A 17730-nucleotide genomic window follows, 5' to 3' on the forward strand; every position below is an offset into this window, starting at 1 on the left:
GAGGATGCAGGCTATGTGTATTGGAGTAGAAAAAAGGATGACTCAGAAGTTGTGAGAGAGAAATTTTAGGCCCATCCTGATTCAATTAAGTTGTTGAATATTTTTCCTATTGTGTTAGTTATGGATAACACCTACAAGATAAAAAAATATAGACAACCTTTGTTTGAAATTGTTGGCATGACATCAACCGAGTTGACTTTTACTATCACATTTGCGTATATGGAGTCTGAGCAGACAAAGAATTTTTGCTGGGTATTAGAGAAACTTAAAGAATTGTTTGTGAGGAAATATTTGTGTCCACAAGTGATTTTGACCGATAGAAATCTTGCTTTGATGAAAGCAATTGAAATTGTGTTTCCTAGGTCGATTAATTTGCTATGTAGATTTCACATTAACAAAAACGTTAGTGCAAAATGCAAACAATATGTGGTGAATGACATGCAAAAGACGATAAACACATTATGGATGAAATTTGTTTGGGCTAGTGATGAGGTTGAGTATGGTCAACGGTTGCATCAACTTGAGCAGACATGTGTTGATTATAGTGGATTTATTAATTATGTGAAAGACACATGGTTGACTCCATATAGACAGAGATTTGTTGGAGCATGGATTAATCGAGTGCTACATTTGGGTAACACGACGACTAATCGGTACGTGTTATAATTTTTACTATGTATTTTTTTATATGTGATATTTTTAATATTTTCAATATGTTATTTTTAGGGTTTAATCTGCTCATTGGAAGTTAAAGCAGATGTTAGGAAACAGTATAGGTGACATGGTCAAATGTTGGGAAACTATGAATAACAACTTAAGGTTACAACTGGGCAACATTAGAGCTTCTATCAGATATGACTTACTATTTTAATTATTTCACTTTATTAAATATATGTTTTAATTATTGTTATCAGGTTAACATGAAAGAGGGGTTTCCGTTGTCAAGCAACAACGTCTTGGATGTTAGGATTTGCAGGACGTCTACAACATTGGCAATTACTTACGCCTATATTAGCATGAATATGTAATAAAAACATGCATATATAATCAAAACATGAATATTATATTATGTCTATTTTATTACATTCAGTTCTAAAAGTTAATACATAAATCAATGTGAACGAGAAATATGCAAAGCTTCAAATAAATCAGCAAACTACGGATCTTCCTCTTCGGCATTAACCTGTCTCAGATAACGATGAATCAAAGTAGATACACTAGCCCCATTAGGATCAGATGGTCCTGTGTCGTAAATAGGAACTTGCACCTCTCTTGGTTCGTCACGATGAGGAGGGACCAAACGTGGATGCGAAACACAATAATATCACTCCAAATATCCATCTTCTATATCAGATGGAGTGGTGGCCAAGGTAGTTGGACGGATCACAACAAGAACGCTCTGATGGTAACCAATCGAATCAACATCAATATCATTAGCCATCATACAATCAAGTAGTGGGGATGGAACATACTGCTTGTACCCAAACTGACGTAAATATCTATCAGGTAAGTATGGAACAACTATGTCACCCCACTTCAAATACCCCCTGTACAAACATAACTCATCAAACTGACGTCATCCTCTATGATCCTCAAATGGACGTCATATGGCGTCGGCAGGTGTCAGCTTGTCCAAGGTATCTGTATAGGGTAACCAATGCAGTTACTCCCTAACTATATCCTGAACATCTATCTAAGTTCGTAAACAGTAAGAGATATCGTGCCTCGACAAGTGTAAAGATCTTGTCGGCAAAAATTGTGGAATCCACCAACATCAACAAATATGCTCTAATCGCACATGTCCCGCTAGAAGCAGCTCAATGCTGTACGAATAAATCGTATAACCACTCCAATTTATAATAAGAACCCTTGCATCTACGAACATGTGATTGTGCCTCACTATGTGACACTCATAAGTAGTCAACAACAAGTTCAACAACAACCTCTTTAGTGACATCCTGAGGACTACAGAACACACCCTTGATGGGAAAGTGAAGCAGACATGAGACGCCATCCAAAGTAATGTTCATTTTACCAAACAATATGTGAAATGAAGATGTCTCTAGATGCCATTTTTTCACAAATGCGGATACCAGATTTGTGTCTATCTTGTTCAAACAAGTTCTCTAAAGTGAAGATAATCCAGACATAGAAACCCAACTCTCCACCTGTTGTGGAAGAGCTAGTGGAACCCTCGATGTCAGCTTAAGTCTGTGTCCAACAACCTTTAACTCTTTTTTCGGACCTCTTTCCTAAAAACAATTAAAACACATATTATAAAACACAAATTAAATTATTCAAATATTATTCAATTTCAAATATACGCCGTTTATTTACCTCACCAAACCATAAATGGCGAGCAACATGATGCTCGTACTTTATCAAAAGAGACGTATCGTACGACCCTCCTAGATAGCCAGTCGGCTCTGCTGCAAATGTAGATGCGCCCCGTTCTAAACTACGGTCTAGAATCATACTGTCGGCACATCATCTTCGAACCACTATAAAAAAAATATTATAAAAAAAATTTAAAAAAAAACGCACCGGAACACTTCTAAAAAGTGTTCCAGTGTGATGAAAATATAAGTTAAGTTTCAGAACACTTTCCATAAGACTTCCGGTTAAATGAATGAAAATCAGAAGTCTTTTACAAAGAGTTCCGATAAACACTCTTCCAAACCGGAAGTCTTTCTTAAAGACTTCCGTTTCAACGCCCAAAAATTGCAGCGAACCGGAAGTCTTCTGGAAAATATTCCGATATATGTTTTGTGAATCCAAAGACTTACTCTTAGTGTTCCGATTTACACGGCCAAAAACGCTGATCCGGAAGTCTTGAAACGAAAATGAAAAAAAAAATCAAAATTTGAAAAATATACTCTATTTATACGAGGGTATTTTGGTCCAAAAAATTATATTATAGGGATATAAGTATAATTGTAGGGGTACGAGGTAAAAGATACTTTTTAAAATATCGAATCAAATGTTCCAATTGGGCCCAATGGGCCAATTGATAAACCGGGTAAGGGTTTTTTATTTATAAAACCGGGTAAGGGTTTTAGTTCTGAACTCATAACAAATTTCTTCACGGTCGTTGTTACTCCTTGCTGCTACTTCATCTTTGCGTCTCTCAACCCAAGGTAAAACCCTCCTTCAATCAATTTCTTATCCATCAATCTGCACCTATAACACTCCTTATTTCGATGTTAAAAACACTCAATTTCTCACATGAATTACTAATTTATCTTTCTGAATTTCTGTTTTAATTAGGTTTTTTTTCACTTGATTTCTATCAAAAAGCCCCATTTTTTGTTTATTTTCTGAAATTCACGTGGTTGGATCGTTGATTGTTGATAGTGTAATAGTTGTTTTGCAGAAAAACAAACAAAGATGGCAGTCACATTGTATAACCTTAAGTCTGAATCTGGGTTGAAGAAACTTGACGAGTTCCTTCTTACACGCAGTTATATCACTGGGTAGGTCATGTAAAAATTGTTTTTTTTTGTTTTTTGATATTTTTTCTTCTGTTTCTTATGAATTGTCTTTATACTTGATCTGTTTAGGTACCAAGCTTCAAAGGATGATATCACTGTCTATTCAGCTTTGTCATCAGTTCCATCGAATGAATATGTCAATGTTGCTAGGTGGTACAAGCACATTGATGCTTTGTTGAGAATTTCGTAAGTTTCTGTTCCCATTTAGCAATGATTTTTGTGATGTTATCATTGTGGTTTGACAATGATTTTATGTGATCTAGAGGTAGATCTAGAAAAACTATAAGAGAAACATTGTCCTGGGGTGGAACATTAACAATTTGGATAGAATATTATGGTGAAGTTGATTTATGTAGCTGAGTCCACTTATTGGGGCTTGGGGCTTTGTTGGTGATGTTGTTATCACTCTGGTTTATATGTGTGGCCCTAACAATGTTTCAAATTCAGTGCTTCAAATGACCTGTTCACTCTATGCATTTATTTTTGGTTAGATTTTTCAATTTTTGATTGAATGTTTGTCTGTAGTGGTGTTTCTGGTGAGGGATCTGGTGTCATTGTGGAATCTTCTCTTGTGGCTGAAGAGGCTATTGCCACTCCTCCAGCTGCTGACACAAAGGTATGTATATTACAAACAATTGATACTTGAACTGTGGGTGATGTCATGTTTAACTCTAATTGTTAGTTGATTTGTGACTGATCGGAAAATGTTGGTTAGGCCACCGAAGCAGAGGATGACGATGATGATGATGTGGATTTGTTTGGTGAAGAGACTGAGGAAGAGAAGAAGGCAGCTGAGGAACGGGCAGCAGCTGTGAAGGCATCTGGCAAAAAGAAAGAGAGTAAGTTTCTGCCGTGTGCATGATTATTTGAAATCTGGTTGAATTTAACTTATGCTATTGTTTTTTTTGCTTATTACCTTTCCAGGTGGAAAATCATCTGTATTGTTGGATGTGAAGCCATGGGATGATGAAACCGACATGAAAAAGCTCGAAGAAGCAGTGAGATCTGTTAAGTTGGACGGATTGTTATGGGGTGCATGTATGTTATTTTTCTTATCACAGTTTATATTTGCACATTTCAATCTTTTTGATTGTTTTCATTCTGATCTATTTTGTATAGTATATGATGTCTAATGACAGAGTTTCAATCGGTTGAAGTTGCAGTCTTTAGAATCAAAATTCTTTTTATATTCTGATATTTGTTTATTAATGTTGTAGCCAAACTTGTTCCTGTTGGGTACGGTATCAAGAAGCTTCAAATTATGATGACTATTGTGGATGACCTGGTTTCTGTCGACAATATGGTTGAAGATTATCTTACCGTCGAGCCCATCAACGAGTATGTTCAGAGTTGTGACATTGTGGCCTTCAATAAAATATGTAAGTAATATTCTGATTTATTTTTATGACTTAATTTGCTCATAACTGCACATCTTGTTCTAATGCTATTTCACAATCTTTATTGCAGAATCTGCTATTCATGTGACATGGAGATCATGATAGTGGGAGAGTATTTGCAATTATCAGAGATGACAATCGAGGGTTACTGTTATATTAGATTTTTGTTTTTTTGGAAACCTACCTTTCATTTTATGAATTTTGTCTTGTGAGTTCATCTATACTATGGATTGTGTTATAATTATTAAGTTAAGAATTGAAGTTGTGTTGTGTTTTTAAAATTTTGATTCTTTGTTGAGATTTTGCTGATTCTAAAGCTTGCCAGTCTCTTTGGACTCTCTGCCACCTATAGTTTTGATGGCTTTTCTTTAGTGAATCAAAACCCAACCCAAAGACTAGTAAAAACTTATTTTGACTCACTTACTCACGCCACCTCACTCTCTCCCTCGCTTGTGCTCATATTTTCCATGTTCTTGGTGAATCAAAACCCAACCCAACCACTTCATACTCATTATGCCTCGTTATTGTTGAAACCAATTTCTTTGTTATCAAGATAATAAACATGTAACCTTTAAAATGTGGTACACATAAACATGTCCACTAACTTTATTATCAAGATAATGTATACCATGACATGTGAATCTTAACTTGAAACATTAATCCTCTATCAATTTGTCTCCGAAACCTAATATTTCACCAAACTAGTAGTATCACAAAAACTCCGACTATCATAGTCTTTGACTAGATATGATTGTTTCACATTAACATGACTACTAACTACTAAGATAGTGTATACCCTTATCCATGACATGTAAATCCTAGCTTGAAACATTAATCCTCTATCAATTTGTTTTCAAAATCTGAAACTAACTCTATCACAATCCTAATCTTTCACCAAACTAATAGTATCACAAAAACTCCATCTATCATTAACGAGATATTATTGTTTCACTGAAACACTAATACTCTATCAATTTGTCTCAAAAACCTAAAATTAACTTTATCACAACTCCAATCTTTCACTAAACTATTACTATCACAAAAACTCCATCTATCATAGTCTTGATGAGACATGATTGTTTCACATAAACATGTCTATTAACTTTATTAGCAAGATAATCTATACCACAGTTCTTTCACCAAACTAATAGTTTCACAAAAACTCCATCTATCGTATTCTTGATGAGATAGGATTGTTTTAACCCCTCATTTATAAAACCAATGGTTGTCTCATGCAAACTCATCGTCACAGTAAAACACAATACTGAAGAAACTCATTTTTTAAAATAATTAAGTTTGATAAAGGTGTATGTTCAAGATAAAAGAGATGAGATGACGAATTCAAAACAAATTGAATATATATAATATGACGAATAATGAACAATGTGACTTTCATGAAGGACTTGATGACGAATTGGAGAAAAAATAATTTGATGAAGAAAAACCTGAATTAAACTTAATGAACCCAAAATCGAATTTTAAATTGTTGTTTGATTTTATTTAGGACTTCATAATTGTTGCTTTCGATTTTCATGTTTAAACTTTAAATCGGGGTTTTGACTATCTGTGATTTGTATTAGAACATTCAGAGATCCTAATATGAGGAAGATGAAACACCTTCATAATAAATAGTTACCAAGTCATCAATTTAATTTTTCACATATACCAAAGTCAAATGAAGAAACAAAAATGAAGAACTTTAAATCTAACACTTCGTTCGAGGTGGTTTTCTATTTTGAAAATTTCAAATATTAAAATCAATTTCTATTTTAATTTTAAAAAGTTTCAAAAATCAAAATCAGTTTCGGTTTTGAGTTATGAAATTTTTAAACAATAAAATTAGTGTTAAACATAAAGATAAAAATTAATATTCCTGATAAACACATCTTAATCCAAATAATTCATACCATTAATTTTGCAAAATAATTAAAATATTATAAATATATAATAATCTTTTAGTAGTAATTTTAATAGTAATTGTTAAAATCGGTGATTGTCAATTGTTGATTGTCAAAGTGATGATAGTTGGTGGTGATGACTAGGGATGATTTACAATGGTAAAAGTGGTTAAAATGATAATCGATGGTAGTGACTAGTAGTTTGATTGGTGATCCACAATGGTTAGAGTGGTGATCGACATTGGTCATTACGGTCGTTAGTGGTGATAAACATGATCGTTAGAGGTGGTCATAATAGTGGTTAGTGGTGATCAAAAGGGTGATTAGGGGTGAAAAAAAATCAAAGTTTAAGCATGATCTGTAGTCTATCATATGGTTATTTTTAGACTCGAATATAGTTTTTTTTCGAAGGTTTGATTGACATATTAACCTAATTAAAAGTCTATTTCATTTGAGTATATGTAAATAAATAATTCAACTAATGTTTAAATAGACAAAAAAAATCAAAATATCAATGAGATTAAATATTTGTTTGCATTGACTTATATGAACTTACTTAATAACATAAGTTTTGTGAGACTATTTGTTTGAGCGAACATATAAAACAACTTATGACATTGTTCATAGGGTTTTTTAGCTTATTTTTATAAATCTTTCAAGATAACTAAACTTTATTATGGTATTTTAATTCAAAGAACAAAATATAATATAAATAATAATAATAACATTGTTTTGTTCGGAAACCAGAAATGAATGCAGTTGATGAACCAGATGGCTTGAACCGGAAGTGTTGTTCTCCATCACGGTGACACAAAGTGGACTTGCATGGTTAACACTCCAACGCCAAAATCAGTTCAAGATCCAGGATGAGTATTGTATGAAAGTGGAAATCAAATAATGTATCTTGTTTCTTGTGTGTACTGATTTTATACCTTGTGTCGAGTGGAATGGATTTGAGATGAATAATACATTGGCTATTTGGGTCTTTGGCCGACTCAAAAATGTTCTCCCCAAGACTTTTCCGAGCTGGGGAAGCCTTTAGCGATTTTAGCCAGCTTCTGAGATGCTGTCTGAGGTGAGCCAGAAACGTTTGGAGTCAGTTAAAAAAAGTAGTGGAAAACTAGCGCATTAAATCGAATTTTCATCATTAGGACATTTCTTCGCCTTCTTTTGGAATGTGTGTTTGACGTGACAAGTTAGGGCATGACACAACTTATAGTGTGCTTGGCTGGACTTGAGTTTGCATCTATCTCCAAAGAGAAATCTAGCCATTGATTTCATAACTCATTTATTTAGCTGATATGGATCATTCATCAGCCTTTGCTCTTAAATAGGACGAGTCAAGTGTTTTGGAAAGTTTTTGCAAGCTTTGTCATTCAAGCTCATTCATATACACTTTTCCTCCTTTCTGAGAGCGTTAACTGGGCAATTGCAATTTTATAGTCAAAATCTTTGCTTTCTTCATTTCTTCGGCTTCATCAATCTTACATAACTAGTTACCATCCTAAACTCAAGCTTTTATCTTCATTATTTCCTATTTTCTAGTCGAGAATGGAGACATCCCCCGATTCTCAACTCCATCCTCTTAACCATAATCTCCTAGAACTAGAAGTCATATATTTATCAGACGATTCTGACTCTAAAAGGGTATCTGAGGATTCCTTGAAGGAAGGAACTTCTTCATCCGGTTCATTATAAGCCCTTTTATCAGGTTTCAACAGAGAGGTGAATCATGTCGAGGTCCCAATCCCCCATCCCATCTTAACTGAGAAGGAAATACAAGCTAACCAACAAATTAGGGATTGCGTTAAAAGCTTTATCTAGCTTTTCCTGAAGATCAATAATGATGAACCTAACAATGCTGAGGTGAAGGCTTACTTGGACCTTCGAAGTTGGCCAGACGCATCAGAACCCAATTAGGTGGACGCAGAAATAGTTTGCACTCAATCTGTTATGAGTACTCGGGCAGTGGTAGAGGCTGCATGTATCATGGTAGGCAATCCTCTAGAATGACCGACTCTTCCAGTGGACTCAGATGAGAGGATATGCAGTTATTTTGATGACTGCACAATCCCTCTCTATGAATGTTTATTCATAAGGTTATGATTGCGGCTTCTTTTCTCCAACTTCGAAGTGGTTGTCCTAAAGTACTTAAAAGTTGCTCCTTTCTAGCTTCATCTGAGGTCCTGAGCCTTCATGAAGACATTCCAACTGTGTGCTGAGCATAAATCCTGGAAGCATTCCATTGTATTGTTCCTTAATCTGTTCCATTTGAGGCGTTCCTTTTAGGATAAATTCTGTGACCAATGGATCATTATTTCCTATCTAGACAATCCTTCTTTCGACCCCTTCACTCGAGACTAAAGTGATTTTCTAGGGCATTTTTTGATGGTAAGGCTCCCTACATTAGACGTTTATCTCACTTGGTACTATTCTCTTGGCGAGTCTTCTCGCTTTTGTATGAGTTCATTCCTAAAGTACTGGTCTTCAATTCACTTTAACTGGGAGGTCCATTCCTACCATACTAAGTTGGGTTTTCTTTCTCCAGACGAGGTGAAAATGAAGGAGGAAATACGATATCGGTTCCACATATTTAGTTAAGAGGAAGGGTTTGGCCCCGACAAGGTGTCTCCTACCGAGGTGAGAAAAAGGCGGATTGATACTTACGTCATCGTGAGTGTAGTCAACCCAGAGGATAACAAAAGGATATTTGGTTTATAGATTTTATGTATTTTTTCGATACAATGGATAAGTTATAGATGTTATTTAATCATGGAGATGCTCAAGGTCTTTAGACTAGTCCCTCTGGCCATGTAGTGATGACCTTTCATAAGACCACAAATCCCGACCCGTTTGTTGCTCACGTCCCCACCACTGATACTACTACCACTGCCTCGGGGTCGACCATTTGGTTACCACCGCAACCACTTTGATTGTTGAGGAGATGTCTCCATCTCCAATTTCGACGAAGAGGGCCCGAGGTGAAGACCAACACTCCCCCGAGAAGATGGTTCTCCAAAAGAAACTCGTCTCTCCGGGGAAGATGATTTAGGAAAAATGAGCACCTACATGAAGATGCCTGCCACTTTTACCTCTCTACTTTCCTATGCTTCGGATGAAGTTGTTGCTGTTGTGTCAATGGAGGATCTGTCTTACATTTAAAATCTCTCAGCGGCGGAAAATATGGATCTCTTCTTTTATATCTACTGTATCATGCTTCTTCCATAATTTTTATGGTCGTCGTTGGTCGGGGAGATGTCTTGGCTATCGTTAATCCATATAAGGAAAGGAACACTTGGAACGAAAAGTGAGAGGATACAGAGCAAAAGTTATATACCCTTCAGAATAATTTGATTGAGCTGCAGGAGAAGGTTGGACATATGGATCCTCTGCAAGAGGAGGTGAAGACCAACAATCCCTCTTCTAGTATGGTTGCTCGAGTGATTGAGATGAAGGCTTTTCTCAAAGCGGAAGAGAAGTTTTATGAATATGCCTCATATGTTGTTGCAGATAAGACCCGTCAGACGAGGAAGGATTAAAAAACTTTACTGTTAGAGGCCAAGGCTCATGTCAAGCCCTTAAAGACTCTTGAAGGCACGATTGCTGGTCTGAAGGTGACACTCCATGATTTCGTCCAATAGACTATGCAAGTTGTGTTTGGGGTCCGCGATCAGGTTGTGGAACAAGAGAAGAGGTTATGCCCGACCACTAAGATTCCTGTTGAAGGATTGAACCCCTTCCAGGTTGCCCATGAAGAGAATCTAGCTGACGATCTTGGTGCCTTAGTCTAGGGTGCTTTGGCTTGACCGTTCCTCTTCTTTTCATTATTTTGTTCCCTTCTTCAAAAAATTTCAAGGTCATTGTGCATTAGATGTAACAATTAATATTTTTAAAAGTATTTTTACCTCAGTGATTTGAGCGTTGCTTAGTTTAAATTTCGTATTTAGTTTCCTTCATTTGCTGCAATGTTGCAATTCTTGTTGTCTATGAGTTGTTGCCAAACAATGGCTTGCTTTCCATCCTCGAAGTATAAAGTTAGTCAGCCACTAGGGCATTAACGGTGTCCACTGGTAAATTTAGTGTGTGGAAACCCGAATCAACTGAATTTTAAGAAGGAGGTGCCTCATTGTGACGAGGTACTTGATGTGATCTTCGCACTTCCTCAACAAAGATTTTTTGTGATTTATTACTTAGCACATTAAAGGTGTCCATCTACCTTTTTTGTTTGCTACATTTGTCTGTTGTATTTATAGTTGGTTATATTAGCATGTTGATTTGTGCGGTATATTGAGAGTGTTGCTGGTGTTTTTCCCGGTGGGGCTTGTGATCAGTAGAGTTGATGAGATGCATTTGTCTTTATGTACTGTGCTCCTCGTGACATATGACCATTCCCTGACCAAGGGTACGATCCCCGTCCCTGCCTCCGAGGCTTGGCTCAGATTGAGATGGACATCTCCGGGCTCTATCACTTATGCCCTTGGATTGGCTGGACCCAAAGGGTGTGTGTGTGTGTGTGTCAGCTTCATAAGAATGAATTTAAGTCGTATCATATATAGAGAAAAGCGTGTATTCTATATCAAGTACACAATCATGCACGAAATGCGTTTAAGTTGTATCATATACGTAGAAATGCGTTTAGTATGTATCAGACCCGCATAGATGCCAAAAATGAATTTAAGTCGTATCAGATACACATGAATTCATTTAGTATGTATTGGACACGCAGAGATGCCAGAAATATGCTTAATCATTTCAGATATGCAGAAATGTGTTTAGTCTGTGTCGAACATACATAAGTGTGTAATCTTTATCTTTGTTTCTTCTAACTCTCTAAAAGAGGAACAAACAAGAAAGTACACAACAAAAGAAAGAATAGACAAATATTTATATTCACAATACAGTAAATTTATTACAGTGAAATAATAGAATAACTAGACTAGTAAACTTTCGACTATACACTGCTTTAGCTCGACTCCAAGCTCACAGACAAATTCTTCTGGGCGAAGAGTGTGGTCTGAAGAAGGCGAAGATCCCTAGGGTTCTTGTTTCCTGGACTTTATGAAAGAAGCTCAACTTGCTTTCCTCATCTGGCCATATTTCTAAGGATCGACGATGCCAGGCGGATGACCAGAGGAAATTTCCAACCCGAGGTGTCTTTTAGGGAGAATTTGTTTCCTTGATATAATAGTCTGAGGGTCATATCCCTGTGAGTAGTTGGAGAATACCATTTACTCTGTTTGTCCGGCCATAGGGATTTGGTAGTCGGTTGTGTCGGGCAGAGCGATGGATGTCGGCGAAGGTTGCTTATAAGTAATCTCGCCCGGACTCTGGCCTAGATGGAAAATGTCGCACTTGTCGGGAGACATGAAACTTTAGCTTATTCAGAATTCTTGCTTTTAGACCGACTCTATTTCTTGATGCCTCACCCCATGATCACATGGAACAAGAAGTTTACCAGGGCCATCATTGGAATTAGCTGCTCTCATAGTAATAACTGATCTAAGCGATAAGGAAAGGATGTAATGGGGTCGACACACTCCACCTCGACCTACGAGATATGGTTTGAGGAGGTCCCGACCCATGATCCGAGATCCTTTGGTACCTATAGAGGGTACTTTGGTACCAAATCTGTGTCATTCATTAATTATGAGCTCGACATACATTTTTTGCTGCCACAAAGAGTTTCACATCGGCGACGGAAGATGGAGACGATGTTAGATCGAAAAGTTGACAATGAATCTCTGATGTCATCTTTTGGGAACTTGCCTTCACTTTTTGGTGCTTCTAGTGTGTATTGGTATTTGGATCTATGATCCTTTCTTATTCTTCTTCTCCACGGTGTTCCCAAGGGAAATTGGAGACCTGGTGGATCATCGTTGAAATGATAACCGACTAGATCAAATGCGATAGATTTCTGTGTTTGATTATATATGCTCTTGATTCGGTGACCTAAGTAGGTTGCAAACATGTAAATTGAAGATTGAATTTGAAATTGTAGAAACTGTAGGAATCAAAAGTCAATTTCCTCAGATGACGTCATTGTTCCATTCGGGAAATAGAAATGGATGCATTTAATGAACTTGATGCCTTTATCTGGTGGTGCTGATCTCTATCACGGTAGTGCAGGATGAATTTGCATGGTTATCACTCCAACATCCAATTCAGTTCAAGATTCATGATGAGTATCGTATGAAAGTGGAAATAAAAATGTGTATCTTGTTTGTTGTGAGTAATGACTTTATTTCTTGGGTCGAGTGGAGTGGATTAGAGATGAATTGAACATTGGTTATTTGGATCTTTGGTCGGACCATAACAAATTCCATTCATATTTATTTAAATAGGTTGATCTGATAAGCTTAAAATGCTTTTTGTATGACCTATGACCTACCTTTTAAAAAAAAACTAAATAGACTTATAAAAAAGTCCGACCACACCAATGTTTATGTAGGATACGTTGTAGGTCTTTATTAGTTGATATGATATATTCCCATCTATAATAGTGGACGACGATGATCAGAGTGATAGTCCTATTTAAGATCATATGTGGATAAATGGATGATTATGGGTGATAAAAGGTGGTCGTATCGGTGGTCGGTGATGGTTAGAGTAGTGACTAGATTAAATGGTGAGAGTGTGAATAGTGGTTAACAATCATCATAGTGGTGACCGTAATAATTCTTAGAATAGTGATAGACGATAATTGATGATGATGTTTTACCAATCAATTTTAATTTTAAAAATGACTTATAAATAATTTAATTTTATATTATCAATCAATCAATATTGTATATTCCATCAAATCAGATAATAACTTTTAAATTATTAATATTGGATGATAATGTAAAACTATTTTATATTATCACTCCATAATTATTAAACTTTTTTCATATTAAAAAAAAAGTTTAAGAAAATAAAATATGTAATTTAATAATGTCAATTAATTACCTTTGTATATTCTGCCAATTAATGATATAACACTCACTGGTGAATTTCTATTGAATTAAAATTAAAATACTTTTACTAAAAACATAAAACATAACACCACTAGGTTTAATATGCCAATGATGCATAACTACTAATCTCAAAGTTTTCCCTAAATTTTAAAATTTTCAAAAAAATAAAACACAAAACCACCGAAGTTGTCTATCTTACGTTTGACTCGAAGGAAGGTGTTCCCTAATGATGATCGTTGTTACGCACACAATACAATCGAAGGAGAAAAGCAACCATTAAGCAATCAATTCAATGTCATCATCATCGTCATCATCATCATCGCCAACTCCCATTCTTTGCGCTTCTTTCAACCAAGACAATAGGTCAATTCTTTTCCCCCTTATTTTCTTCAATCATTCTAAATTGATTCTCCTTTCACAAACAACTTCATCCATTAATTCATTATTTTCAGTTGCTTTGCAATTGGAACCAAAGATGGTTTCAGAATATTTGATACCAATACAGGAAAACTCTGTTATGAAAGAGGTACTAATTCTAGTACCAATTTCTTCAATTCCATTATCATCATTATCAGAATCTTGCTTTTTCAGACAGTTTTTTTTCCTTATCTGTAGCTGTTGGTGCGTTCTCTATTGTTGAGATGCTGTTTACTTCAAGTCTTCTGGCTATTGTTGGTGCTGGTGATCAGGTACATTAGTTACTTAGGATCTATGCATCTCAAAAAAGGGCGTGTCAGTGTCGGTATTGTGTTCGGAAGTACTAAAGAGTCATGTTTTATTTGATTTCGGGATGTCCGTACTTCATAGGTTAGTACTAAAAAGTCATGTTTTATTTGATTTAGGGGTTTCTGTTATCTCTGATTTGATTTCGTATCGTTTTAACCTATGCAGCCATCTTTGTCGCCTCGCCGTCTCTGTTTATTCAACACTACTACTGGAGCTCCTCTTAGAGAATTGAACTTTCTTACTTCAATATTAGCTATTCGCATGAATCGAAAAAGGTCACACATACATGCTTATTTTTTCCTCAATTTGATTTGATTTGGTTTGAGGAGTTTACTTTGAAAGATAGTTTACTGTTGCATTGAAATTTCTTCTGTTATTACTAAGTGTGTGTTTGTTCTTGCGGTGACGAGGATTGATTATGAGTGAATTGATTTTGTAGAATTGATTCTGGTTAAAAGTGAGTTGAATATAAAGTGATTCAATGTTTGGATACATTTATGTAAAAGTGGGTTGAACAATCCTAGCTTCGGCTAGAATCAATTCTGGAAGCAAAATCAATTCTACTTTTGAAAAAACAAACATGTCAAAATCAATTTTACACCTCTAGAATTGTTTTGGCCCTATCAAAATGGAAACCAAACATTCCGTAAAATAAAATCCATAAAGTCTAATGACCTGATTAGAATAAGTCTTTTACCATTAAGAATAATCTTATCTGACTTTGTTTCTCTCTAATGCAGACTCATTGTCATTTTACAAGACAAAGCATATGTGTATGACATAAATAGCCTTTTAATCTTGGACAATTTCGACACGGTGCCAAATAGTAAAGGTGAGGTTGGAGTTAACGTGTGATAAGATTTCTCTTAATCAGGAAGGCTTCTGATAAGCAATGTTTTTCCTACAGGACTTTGTGCTTTTTCCCCTTGTTTGGATGCTTGCTACATGGCTCTTCCCGCTAGCACCACAAAAGGATCTGCATTGTTGTACAATGCTATGGATTGTAATTTACACTGTGAGGTATGCGTAATTTTCCTTTCTAAATTTCTTTGTATGATACCGATAAAATGGATTTGCTACTTTATTATTCACAAGTTTTCTTTGTCTTACTTCCACATATGGACTGATATACCTATTTCCATTAATGATGAATCGGAAATACAGATTGACGCTCATCGTTCACCACTGGCTGCAATGGTGTTTTCTTCTAATGGAATGTACATAGCTACTGCATCCGAGCAAGGAACCTTAGTCAGAGTTCATTTGGTGTCAGATGCAACAAAGGTAATGAGACATTCACCTTTCGTTTTGTGCTTTTTTTGGGTTCGATTGTTCGCCTTCATACACGAGACATTCCTTGCGACAGTTGTTTATGGTTTTGATATTATATCTGTTACATTTTTGCTCCGATTTTTAAAATCTGACAAATGTTTTTATCGCAGTCATATAGCTTCCGAAGGGGTTCATATTCATCTACTATATTTTCTCTTTCGTTTGGGCCATCAAAGCAGCTTCCCGATATTCTAGCAGCCACTAGTTCTTCTGGTTCTATTCATCTCTTCACTCTCGGGTTTGTTTCACATCCAAGGTGAGAGTTTCAATTTACTTTTCTAAGTGTCAAACTATGTTGTTGATGTACACAACCCTTTGTGTTATTGGTTTTAGTTTTCCACATGATTTGGGGAAGCTTCGATTACTTTCGAAAGTTTATTTCCGTTGTTTAGTTTTTAATTATTTTCTTCCTCTGAAATGGATATGGAACCATTTCCTATTTATGTTTTTTATGAACTTACTAGGAGCAAGAGGTCGAGTGGTTTTCTTGGATCAATAATTCCTGATGCTGTCAACGATGTGCTAGATCCTGCTTATCATCACGTTCTTCATAATGCCGTTCCTGCCGGAGTCAAAAGGTTAAGCATTTTATGTTGCTAGATTCACGTCTTGGGGAGATCATATTCGAAAACGACCCTCACTTTTATAGTCCAAGATTCATTGCTTTATCTTTGAGGATTTTATTATGTTCAACCAAACAAGGATTACGCTCACTAATGTTGTAAAATCTTGCGTTTGTCATACAGCTCCGCAGTCATTTGCAAGGTTGAGAATGTTACAGACACCTCATCCTATGAACTTTTGGCTTGTAGGTGAGTGCCTCATTATTGGCCTGGTGGTCGTTGTTGTCGGCTTTTGTCAATACTACTACTGAAATCTTGCCTTGACGCCGATTCTTCGAATGTTTCGTTAAATTTCTGATATCAATTTATTTGCTAAAAGTGTAAGTTTTTCAAATTTTCAGGGCGAGCATGTGTGTGATAAGTTATAATGGCTACTTTCAAGAATATAACTTGAGCATTGATGCTCAGAAAATGTCTTGGTCTTTAGAGCGAGAGACCAATCTTTTGACTGTGGCATTGGATAAAGTTCTATGAATAGAAAAATACATGGTGCCAACATTTGGTTAAACTTTCCAAAGCTACTACCATAACTTCTTCCAACATGAATGTGTTAGGTGGAGGAAATCATGATCCTAGATTAATTATTGGTATGTATAGAAAGGTGACAATACATTACTCTCCTATAATGTCATAGGAGTATTAGATTTGGTAATTATCTATACAACCTTGAAAGAGTTTATATAGAGAGTTTATATAGAGGCACATTCCTCATTTTACAAGCTCGTTTTATAAGGATGAGATAGGTCAAACTCTAATATGGTATGAAAGCCTATCGATCGGATCATAGGGTATTCGGTGTTAATATCCATGCACCAAACCCAAAAGAGTGTTGGGCGTAAGGGTTTCCATATTAATTAGAGATAGAGTCTTGAAATAGAATGACACCTCTCATTTTATAAGTCGGTTTTGTAATGACGAGTTCAACCAAATTTTAATAATTACATCAAAAATATGTATGATGATGATCATTTATTAACCAATGACTAACTTTCTCCATTGAATGTTTTAGAAAGTTGTGAGTGAATTGTTAATTATATTAAGATGCAGAATTAGTGCATGTTTGGTTCTTTGGTTCTGCGAGTTAAGGAGAATTTATTTTATAAAATAGATTTGGGTTAAAGGGAGTTGAATATAAATTGATTTATGTATAAATATATTTATATAAAAGTTACAAATTATAATTTTCAATAGAATTAATTCTATATGCAAAATCAATTCTATTTAAAAAACATAACTCAAAATTATTCTATAATCAATTCTCTACTCTAGAATTGTTTTAATCTCTTCCAAAAACTAAATCAAACATACAA

General features: G+C 35.5%; 2 protein-coding genes across 3 annotated transcripts; both read left to right on the forward strand.

The window, feature by feature from the left end:
* The first annotated feature begins 2989 nt into the window (after nucleotides 1–2989).
* On the forward strand, nucleotides 2990–5165 carry LOC127138475 (elongation factor 1-delta). 2 transcript variants are annotated; one of them, XM_051064935.1, is made up of 8 exons: nucleotides 2990–3137; nucleotides 3374–3473; nucleotides 3561–3677; nucleotides 4017–4107; nucleotides 4207–4330; nucleotides 4416–4529; nucleotides 4709–4870; nucleotides 4959–5165. In XM_051064935.1, coding segments are annotated over exons 2-8 (696 nt in total). In that variant the 5' UTR covers nucleotides 2990–3137; nucleotides 3374–3387; the 3' UTR covers nucleotides 4961–5165. The 2 variants fall into 2 exon arrangements, with proteins under 2 accessions (XP_050920892.1, XP_050920893.1); XM_051064936.1 differs by having other exon boundaries at nucleotides 3016–3137; nucleotides 3363–3473.
* An 8690-nt stretch (nucleotides 5166–13855) lies between these two features.
* LOC127138476 (autophagy-related protein 18b) lies at nucleotides 13856–17396 on the forward strand. Its single transcript, XM_051064937.1, has 11 exons — nucleotides 13856–14102; nucleotides 14192–14265; nucleotides 14355–14428; nucleotides 14631–14740; nucleotides 15206–15297; nucleotides 15373–15485; nucleotides 15630–15749; nucleotides 15908–16053; nucleotides 16262–16375; nucleotides 16544–16609; nucleotides 16762–17396. The coding sequence occupies exons 1-11, from the start codon at nucleotides 14032–14034 to the stop codon at nucleotides 16892–16894; spliced, it is 1113 nt and encodes a 370-aa protein (XP_050920894.1). The 5' UTR covers nucleotides 13856–14031; the 3' UTR covers nucleotides 16895–17396.
* The last annotated feature ends 334 nt before the right edge of the window (nucleotides 17397–17730 follow it).

This window comes from Lathyrus oleraceus, chromosome 4 (genome assembly GCF_024323335.1).
Source record: "Lathyrus oleraceus cultivar Zhongwan6 chromosome 4, CAAS_Psat_ZW6_1.0, whole genome shotgun sequence".
In the NCBI taxonomy this organism is placed as follows: domain Eukaryota; kingdom Viridiplantae; phylum Streptophyta; class Magnoliopsida; order Fabales; family Fabaceae; genus Lathyrus; species Lathyrus oleraceus.

Coding starts and splice junctions, on each gene's coding strand:
- LOC127138476 (XM_051064937.1), top strand. CDS start 14,032: ATGTCATCATCATCGTCATCATCATCATCGCCAACTCCCATTCTTTGC. Junction 14,741..15,205: donor ATTCGCATGAATCGAAAAAG/GTCACACATACA, acceptor TCTCTAATGCAG/ACTCATTGTCATTTTACAAG. Junction 15,298..15,372: donor CACGGTGCCAAATAGTAAAG/GTGAGGTTGGAG, acceptor TTTTTCCTACAG/GACTTTGTGCTTTTTCCCCT.
- LOC127138475 (XM_051064935.1), top strand. CDS start 3,388: ATGGCAGTCACATTGTATAACCTTAAGTCTGAATCTGGGTTGAAGAAA. Junction 3,678..4,016: donor GATGCTTTGTTGAGAATTTC/GTAAGTTTCTGT, acceptor GTTTGTCTGTAG/TGGTGTTTCTGGTGAGGGAT. Junction 4,108..4,206: donor CTCCAGCTGCTGACACAAAG/GTATGTATATTA, acceptor AATGTTGGTTAG/GCCACCGAAGCAGAGGATGA.